This window comes from Euphorbia lathyris, chromosome 7 (assembly GCF_963576675.1).
Source record: "Euphorbia lathyris chromosome 7, ddEupLath1.1, whole genome shotgun sequence".
NCBI lineage: Eukaryota > Viridiplantae > Streptophyta > Magnoliopsida > Malpighiales > Euphorbiaceae > Euphorbia > Euphorbia lathyris.
Genome location: NC_088916.1, coordinates 28,126,473 through 28,135,920, shown reverse-complemented (window position 1 = coordinate 28,135,920; position 9,448 = coordinate 28,126,473). Strand labels below are relative to the sequence as shown.

General features: G+C 31.7%; 1 protein-coding gene across 3 annotated transcripts; it reads right to left on the bottom strand.

The window, feature by feature from the left end:
* Positions 1-2,781: 2,781 nt before the first annotated feature.
* On the bottom strand, positions 2,782-8,873 carry LOC136201233 (uncharacterized). 3 transcript variants are annotated; one of them, XR_010673753.1, is made up of 10 exons: positions 8,675-8,873; positions 8,531-8,582; positions 8,358-8,434; positions 7,837-7,938; positions 6,341-6,484; positions 5,294-5,345; positions 4,473-4,546; positions 3,912-4,001; positions 3,223-3,306; positions 2,782-3,143 (listed from the first exon to the last, which is right to left on the bottom strand). XR_010673753.1 is itself a non-coding variant. In XM_065991854.1 (10 exons), the coding sequence occupies exons 1-9, from the start codon at positions 8,797-8,799 to the stop codon at positions 3,266-3,268; spliced, it is 744 nt and encodes a 247-aa protein (XP_065847926.1). In that variant the 5' UTR covers positions 8,800-8,873; the 3' UTR covers positions 2,782-3,143; positions 3,223-3,265. The 3 variants fall into 3 exon arrangements, 1 of the variants encoding a protein (XP_065847926.1); XR_010673752.1 differs by having other exon boundaries at positions 3,223-3,288; XM_065991854.1 differs by having other exon boundaries at positions 3,223-3,293.
* Positions 8,874-9,448: the final 575 nt, after the last annotated feature.

Sequence of the window (9,448 nt, the reverse complement as noted above, 5' to 3'; positions counted from 1 at the left end):
ACGTTTCATGGCAGATATCGGTACACAGACTCATTTCTTCTACAAATTTCAAGCCCAAGGGTTGTGATTTCTTCTTCTCCAACTTGAAAGAAAAGAAAAAAGACATCATTTATACCCTATTCGAGATGCTCTAAGTTTATAATTACAACTTCTTCCACATCATTGTTATATAGGAAAAAATTAGGCGAGTTGTTTCAGTTTTTACAAGTTAGAGTGGCTAATAGGACATCCCTTAATTTTAAGGGCCAAACTGGCTAATTTTAACAAGTTTAAAGAGGGCAATATGATTTAAAATATCCCAAAAGATTCCTTTATTAGACTCTTAAGTTAAAGTTTAAGGGGTTTATGGTAAAATCACCATACAACACACTTTTAGTTTATTCTTAAATCACTAGGGTTTGTTTGATTCATGGAATATGAGAGGAATAAAATAATTATTCCTAGAAAATCCTATTCCACCAGTTGGTTCATTTATTTTCTATGGAAATTGTATTCGACAATTGGTGGAATAATAATTCTTTAATATAATCTAGGAATAACTATTCCATAACCAATATCTTTTTCAATTCAAAAATTACTCTTCTCATATTTATTGATCATTTGTTTCACATTTCATATGAAAAACGTAAAGATTGATAAAAACCTGAAAAACGGTAAAAACATGGAAAATGATAAAAAAAAACGGAAAAAATATGAAAACAATGAAAATACAAAAAACAAAAAACATGCAAATAGTAAAAATACGAAAAAAAATGTGAAAACGCGAAAATAGTAAAAACGAGAAACTTTAATGTTAAAGTGTTTTACGTTTGCATATTCATGTTTAAAATTTGGAAACTTGTTTCTAGCATGTGTACATAGATAATGACTTGCAATGCAAAGATCTAACATAATATGTTTTGAAATATGTATTCATGTACTTACTTTGTCTTTAACAAAGTAGGCTTTACTTTGTGTGTTTTTACTATTAAGTAAGTCTTACTTTATTTTTTTTGCCATTAGATGATAGGAGTGTAAAATTTATCCAATGGTGAAAACACATAAAGTAAAACTTACTTTATTAAAAACAAAATAAATATATGCAAAGTTTATTGTTTGATTATGATTAAGTTGGTTTCAATTGTTATTTTTATTTGAATAAGTAAATGATTTTGTATATACTTGAACGAATTAGTATTTTCATGTTTAAATGATTTTATTTTATTGCTAATGTTCCGTTCACATTTTCAAGTTCTTAGTACAAATTGTATTAGTTTGAAATACATTCTCTCTCATTCAAAGCTCATAAAATATCATTCTCTCATTTTTTTTTTAATTCTTTTTCGTATTCTTATCGGTTTTCCTTTTTAATATTTTTTGATGTTTTTTTTTTCGTTTTTACTATTTTTCACATTTTCATACTTTTACCATTTTTTTTACAATTCTACCTTCACATTCTTACCCTTTTTTCTTAAATAAAATATATTGAATATTTAAAAAATTGATGGTAATAATTAAAAGGGATAAACAGTGGCGGAACCATGAAGCTATACCTGGGGGGCTAATTTTAACTTTATCATTCGGGGTAATTTTTTGAAGTTCAGCTCGTTAGGACTGAGCAATTTTTGTTTAGTTTCCAACACACTAAAACTTTGTGATTTTGGTATGTTGACTAAAAATTATAACATTTTTACACATTTTTATTTTATTTTATTTTTAGCTATAAATTATTTATAATTTTTATAAAATTCAATTCAGAAATTAAGTTATTTGAGTTCAAAAAGTAAGAATTTGAATCTTTTTTTTTTTTTTATGAAAAAGAGATAATAACTACAAATAATTTAGCCTCCACTATGCTAAAAATTTGTGATTTTGATATGTTGGCTAACATTTTTACACTTTTTTATTTTTAGCTGTAAATTATTTATAATTTTCAGTGCATTTAATTCAGAAATTAAGTTATTTGATAAAAATAAGAATTTGATTTTTTTTTAAGAAAAAGAGATATAATAAATTCTAAAAAAAATATAATAAAAATAAGTTCAAGAGTGTTATGTTAACAAGGAGCCCATTTGGAAAAATAAAATTCAAATAAATATAAAAGCTTTATATATATTTTAACAAAATGAGATTGGTGGGGATTGAACCCATAACCCCTCAACTTTAGAATAAAGCTCCTAAACCAAATCAACTACCTTCAATTGATGAAATAATACTACACCAGTTAAATATAAACAAGCAGACAGCTTTCATTAGATTAGGGCATGGACTTCTTTCACAAAATCTTGCCTCAAACAGCTATTTTAGGGGCTCAAGTCCCACTCACAGACGGGGTTTCACAAAGCGTCAATGTTTAAAATTAATCCAACTTGCCAATGTTAGGGGTAAAAGTGTACCATTTTAGACATTAAAGGTAATATTGCTTCTGTCCATTAACGTTAGGGGCATTTTTACACCTTATCCCCAGGGGCGGAGCCAGCCCAGGGCTTGGGGAGGCCGAAGCCCTCCCGGCAACCGGCTCTGCCCTTGAGTATAGTTAATTTTTCCGATTCTAGAAAAAATATTTTTAAATTCGATGAAATATTTGATTTTTTTTTTGTCCAACTCATAAGTTGATGAATAATTTCTCCCATTAACACAACTTGTCAATGATAGAGGTATATTGCTCTTAACTGCCAACATTAAGGGTAAAATTTCATCATTTTAAACATTAGGGATAAAATTGCTCCTAGGTGTAAATGTTAGAAGTATTTTTGCACCTTTTCTCTAATTAAAACTTTAAAATAAAAAAGAAATTACACATAAGGGTAAGTTTGTCTTTTGAACTACAAAACTAGTTATTACATTTTGTCACATTCCATGAACCAAACATAAGAATAACTATTTCTTATGAATACTTATTTTATTCTATTGCATTCTATTTCTTGATAATACATATTCCGGCACCTAAAATTCTGGCGTTCCTCTTTAGAGGACCTTGAAATTGTTTCCCAAACATAATATGTTATTTAGTAAAAGAAATAAATACATTTGTTTCATTGTCCCGTATAATGGTGGCGCTGACGAAGAAAGCCCCAAGTAGTGTTTAAACAATTCTAGCCATAGCCATAGCCATAGCCATAGCCAAAGCCAATCCAACCATTAAGATAGTGTACAAGAAGGGCCTGAATTCAATATGTTCTATCAAGTTGTAGTTAAGTAGACAATGCAATGTAATTGACCGAGAAGGATGAGAAAACATACCAATTTTGTGCGTAACGTCTGCCTGCCTGCATATCTACAGCTACTATGTTCTCTCATACCTGTTTTCTGCCCTACCATCATCAGCTGTACACCACTTAGATAACCCATTATACACCTTTTTCATCATTTATTTAAAGCAGCAGTAATAGGGAATAGGAATCCCCAAAAATATTCCTCATTTTTATCCCCAAGTTGGAACAGGGATGAAGATGGGAATGCCTGCCCACTCCCCCAGTATCCCCATCCCTGTTGCCTTGAGGATCCTCAAAATTATACTTAATAAATTTAACTATAATACTACCCTAATTAAAATATTTATGCTTATTATTTGTATTCAATTAAAATGTTGAATTATGATAATTAACTTTTAATTAATATTTTAAATAAAACCAAATAGAATCCACGGCGGGGACAGGGAAGGAGGAACCATTCTCCATCCCTGTCCCACCTGGTTACAACCCTAGCACTGCAGTAACTTGAGAATACTTGAAAAATGCTGTAAGCCATTTGAATGGTTTAGACTTTTATCAAGAAGGTCAACCCAACCTCCTCCAAAATAGAATAACTTCTTTCATCATTTTACATGGATTATAAATCAGTAAGTTAAAACGAGTTTTTATCTCGCTCCAAAATGACTAAAAGCTAGTGCAAAAATTGAAATAAAAGTAAAAGCAGGTATATTCACTAACCTGTTCTCTCTGTTCAATAAGACTAGGTAGAGCGGGTCTTGAGAAGTAAGCTGCAGTAGCTGCTTAACAATATAGGCACAAGTAGTAATGCTGAAATTTTTGGAACAACAAACTATCAGTGATTAATTCAGCATGATATCATAGAGCAATGTATGGCACAAACATTATCTTGAAGGGAAGATTACTTGTGTTAACTTGTTATATGGTAATCACCATTATATTTGCCAAATTTTTACCATTAAAGGGAAGATTTCATGTTGAATGTGTAGCTTTCACAGTAATATCATGAATTCAGGACTAATAATTTATTCACTATGCCACTGCATAATTAGTTAGGGTAAAGAACAAAATAGTAAAAGTTGAAGGCAGGAGCCAATGCAATCCTATGTTCTATGGATTAAGACCTTTATTTCTTCCATTTTATTAATCTATTATAAAATTGAAGTGCCCCAAGCAGATTGACACATTCGACAAAGACACGTCTTTTATTATGATTACTACTCTTCACACAATAATATGATTGAAACTAATCAAGAGTCAAAATCATGAAGGATGCATTACCTGCCAAAACATATAAATAAAGTTATCCACAAGAATGCACCGAGCCAACTTGATTCCTTGTAGGCTACCCATACCTAAGTCAATAAGAAAAAGGAAATCATTAATTTGAACTGTTAGCTGAAAAATCACTGAAGAAGACAAAATGGGAATTTCAAATGTTTCACCTAACTAATTTGGTTCAACTATTAAGAAACAACAATAACATTAAAAGAACTTAACTGTATGATTAATATTTCTCCACTTCCCAATGGCAGTAGTTCACATATTAAGGCCTACAAGGCCGGGTTTTCAGGCAGAGTAAGAACTATTTGGTCTACAAAATTAAAGCACTAAATTGAATTGGGCTGAACCACGATGCCAACTAAACAGTAAATCATTACTGAATAAATAACTCACACTAAAATCAACTAAGTTCTGATCTCAATCTATTTGACGTTGTATAAAGCACTTTTGGTTCTCCTATATTATTTCTAAATAAGGTTACATGCATCTAATCAAATAAGTTATCCCATTGGACATTATCTCCAGCAACAAATCTTCATCTGTGACTTCATAATAAGAGTGTTTAATTTTTTTTCATAGCATAATAAACTAAAACTCGATAAACACACAGTTTTTTTTTATTCCTATCATACTAAAGTTCAGAAACTTATAAGAAGTATACTAAATATGCAATTAAAAGCAAATTGTGTCCACAAATCCTCTGTGTATATGACTATTTTCAGTTCTCTTGTAATGGTGACATATATATAGTCAGAAAATGACATAAACTAACTTTCAATGACAGATGGAGCAGAAAAGGAATGAAATAATTTGCATACCGAAAGGGCAATGACATTGATGTAGAAGTCGACTAGTGTTGCATTCATCCACCTACAAATATTTTAGCAACAAAATGCATACACAACCTTAGAACTGTGAATGTACATTCCTAACTGTCGGTATACAAAAACATAGAACATGTGCACAAACACTTCTATAATGTAAACATGAATCCTCGACATTCTAATAAATAATATGCAGTTACACACCCCAGGTGTGGGCATTAGTTCTGTCAGATATTAATATGAAGTGGACCTTTAACTATCAGCTTGAGCGTTTAGTTCAATTGGTTCCATGATATGATATCAAAATTGTTTTCTGTAAAAATCCTATCTTCCTTCAAAAAGGTTTTGCGAAGTTGGACAGAAAGCACTTGAAAAGTTAAGTCGAGAGGACCTCAGATGTAAACTATATTGCCATGAAAACACAAGCTTGTAACATGATGACCAACAAGATCATCCGGCTTATCAACTAGAGCATAAATAGGTCATGGATAAGGGGGCTCAAGCTGCCCCAAATTGCAAAAAGCACTACCAAAGAGACATTTTGACATGCACCATAATATGACTGTGGCAGAGACTTTCAAGTTCAGAACCCATCAGAGCTCAGTTTGGCTTTATTTGGCAAATATGGTACATTTGAATAGACCAAACCACAAGGTACCCACTTGAATTGGTATAGAATATCAATTAATAGCAAGCTGTAATGCATATACCCATCATTCAACCATCAAAAGATCCAAAATAGATTTAAGACCATACAAGATAATAGTAAACAAGTGGCAACCATCTTTATATTGATAATAAAAGAAGAGATACAAAAGGAAAACATGGTCATTTTTATATCAGCCACGTAAGGTTATTTCACTCCAAAGGTAAGATCAACAGAAGAAAATGCCAGCATTTCTATCCAAAGCAATGCAGATAAAGAAAAGACATTACTTAATAGCTTGTTTAAGTCAGAAGAGCCAGACAGCATGATCAAAGTTCCACTGAAATGCACCTAAAGAAAAGGAGGAAAGGGATTGAAGGAATAGAAAAACTTACGGAGTAAGAAGATCTTTACGAAATGGAGAACCGTCAGTTAAAATAGTGTAGATCAAAGTTCCCAACATCAAACAACCCAAAATGCTAAAAGTAATTCTTGCAACCAAGACAGGGGAGTGTTTCCTTTTCTGTTCCAATCCATTCCTAAAAGCAGAGGATTTATGAGAAATAAGAAAATATTCAAAAGAGAGATAGGCATGCAGGTTCTGGAAACTTGGTGGTGATTAACATACAGAAGAAAGAACAAGTGAGAGCTATAAAATCAAAAGAAAATAAAAATTACATATACCCTCAACTGCATTCATCAGCTTCCAAAATCCTCTATATTACTATGTCCAATCAATGGTTTGCAGAGAAGAATTACAGATCAGACAAATAAACAAATGGCTTACAAGGTGAGTCCCTAAGAATTTCTCAAGCAGTAAAGCAGCATTGATACTACCACAAACTGTGAAGAAATTCTGGAGTTCGCAAGAAATAACTAAGCCTTAGTCTTTTAAGATATCAAGAATTTTTTCACTTCACACAACTGTCTGTATTTTGTTACCTATAATGGTTAGTTGAAATATTAGTCATTTATGGCAGAAATTGGAAGTCATATTACTAGTAAAGGGTTATGAAAACTAGATGAGAACCAAGCTTGCAGCATATTTAGTGGTATGTATCCAGTTGTCCGACAGAAGATCAAAATAGTTGACTTTATGTCATCAATGGTCTTATAGAAATGTAGTGTAAGGAACCTGCTTCTAATCCTACACAAGTGTCAGAAATTGTTGAAGAAAGAACAAGATGTTTCTTTTGTAAAAAGTAATATTGATATTGGTTCTTCGTCAATTCCCATCCAAATATCTAGGAAATATATTATCGTCTTGTTCGGATTTTCATGTGTGAGCTGGGTCAACTATTCAATCAAATGATATTGAGCCATGTTTCCCACACATTGAGTACACCCTATACATGTATCATAAATTTTGACGGAATGTGACATTGGATTAAAAAATTTTTTAACCTCATAAAATTCAGATGCATATACAAATAGATGCTCAACGAACATGAGTACATAGAAGGTTGAGAATATCCAAGTTAGACGATTGAAGTAGAAAACTGATAGTTTGGAGCTAAGCAGTGGGAGAATTTAGCCGCATCACATCTTCTCATTAATGTAGACAACCAAGAAAAATGGGAGAAAAAAAGTCCACATGACTGAAGGCATTAAATTGAGATTAGTTGAGAATAAAAGAGCTCGAACTTGGCTCCAAGTGTGCAAAATTATTCAGGTGTTTCCTGATTTTTTACATGATACATAAACCATACATACAAGCTTATCTACACAGAAAACTTTAAGGAAACTACTCCAACTATGGAACAGCAAAATTAGCTATTATAACTCCCAAGTCATACAAGGACTATGTGAATTGATCATTTCAATTTCCAATATAATGATCAGTTGAAGAATAAGTGCAAATATAGACATATCAGAAGTTCTGTATACATACTTGTTTTCATGACGCAGTAGAACATGGTACATTGGATCTTGTGCAGATTCTTCAGGTGACAATTTGAAAAATTGAATGAAAATGTAAGCACATGTAGTAATGCTGGAGAAAAGTGAAACAACAAATAAAAATTGATTCAATGCATAAAAAAGAAAATAAGATGAAAGGAATAAAGCAATATATATAATGTGTTGCTTCAAAACCAAGTTACATACAACAGGAGTAACAAAAACCAGTTACAAATTAATCTGCTATAAAACTAAAATTTAGTACCAAAATAGTGGGAAAAGGAAGTAGGAACTTAAAAAAAACTCAAAAGCAAAAGCACGCTCTCCAAAACTCAAATGTACAAAAAAAAAAAAAAAAAAAAAAAAAAAAAACAGTTTTTAAATGAGTGGATGAACATGGGCAGGGATTGAACAAGCAAAGAGCATCTTTGTTCCGTTTACGTGAGCAAAAATAACCTCATTAAAACCATAAGAATTGTCAAAGAGAAATCAAAACATAGCCAGAACAGATACCTGCCAAAGCACACAAGAAGAATTATCCAAAGAATTGCACCTATTATTAAGCTTGTTTCCTTATACAAAACCCAAGCCTGGTACAAGAGTGAAGTGTATAAGTGCACATAAATTAAAAACTGCAAACGCTAGGGTAAGACAAAAACTCCCAATATAGAAAAAGCAAAATATACCGCCAACGGTACAACATTGATGTAAAAATCAACCAAAGTAGCGGCCATCCACCTGAAAAGAACAGCAAACAGAAACTTGACAAAAAAAATCAATCTTCTGTTAATCAAATTCTTGACCTGGAAATGGAGAGAGCAAAAGATTACGGGGTGAGAAGGTCTTTGCGAAAGGGAAGTCCATCAATGGAGATTGTGTAAATCAGAGTGGCAACCATCACGCAACATAGTACAAAGAACAAACTTCTTAATCCACTCGCCAGATGAATCGCCATTAAATCTGCTGTTGGTCGATGGGAATTCTGCAAGAAGACTAGTAGTAAAAATCAGTCATAAAGATGGATGGCCAAATGGTGGGTAGTATAAATACACGTCATCAATAAGCCTTTATATATATATATATATATATAGGGTTAAGGTGCAAAAATACCCTTAACGTTTTGGGTTAGGAGCAATTTTACCCCTAACGTCTAAAATGGTGCAATTTTACCCCTAATGTTTGTAACCAAGAGCAATTTTACCCCTAACGTTGATAATTTGGGTCAATTTCAAAAATTATTATAAAATACATACATTTTTGTTCTTTATTTCGCACCAATTGCATATCAATCATTATATAAAAAAGGATTTCATGTTTTTTGTAATTTAATAATAGAATTGGAGATTAATATTTATAAATTCGGTGAATTTTTTAATTTTTTTTGTCTAATTCGTACAAAAGACATTATATTTTTTTATATTTTTTTCACATGCCAACATATGTTTGTGATTTGTTACTGATCAAATGACATGCGTGTGAATTGTAGATGACAAAATTCATGGCTGAAAAGACAGTTTGATGAATTATTTCTGAAATTGGCCCAATTTATCAACATTAGGGGTAAAATTGCTCTTGTTACAAACGTTAGGGGTAAAATTGCACAA

Excerpts from the sequence above, each read along its gene's own strand:
- LOC136201233 (XM_065991854.1), bottom strand. The coding sequence starts at position 8,799 with ATGGCGATTCATCTGGCGAGTGGATTAAGAAGTTTGTTCTTTGTACTA. Across the intron at positions 8,583-8,674 it reads CGCAAAGACCTTCTCACCCC|GTGGATGGCCGCTACTTTGG; the intron begins GTAATCTTTTGC and ends TGTTCTTTTCAG. Across the intron at positions 3,294-3,911 it reads TTATTGAACAGAGAGAACAG|GGCAGAAAACAGGTATGAGA; the intron begins GTTAGTGAATAT and ends TGATGATGGTAG.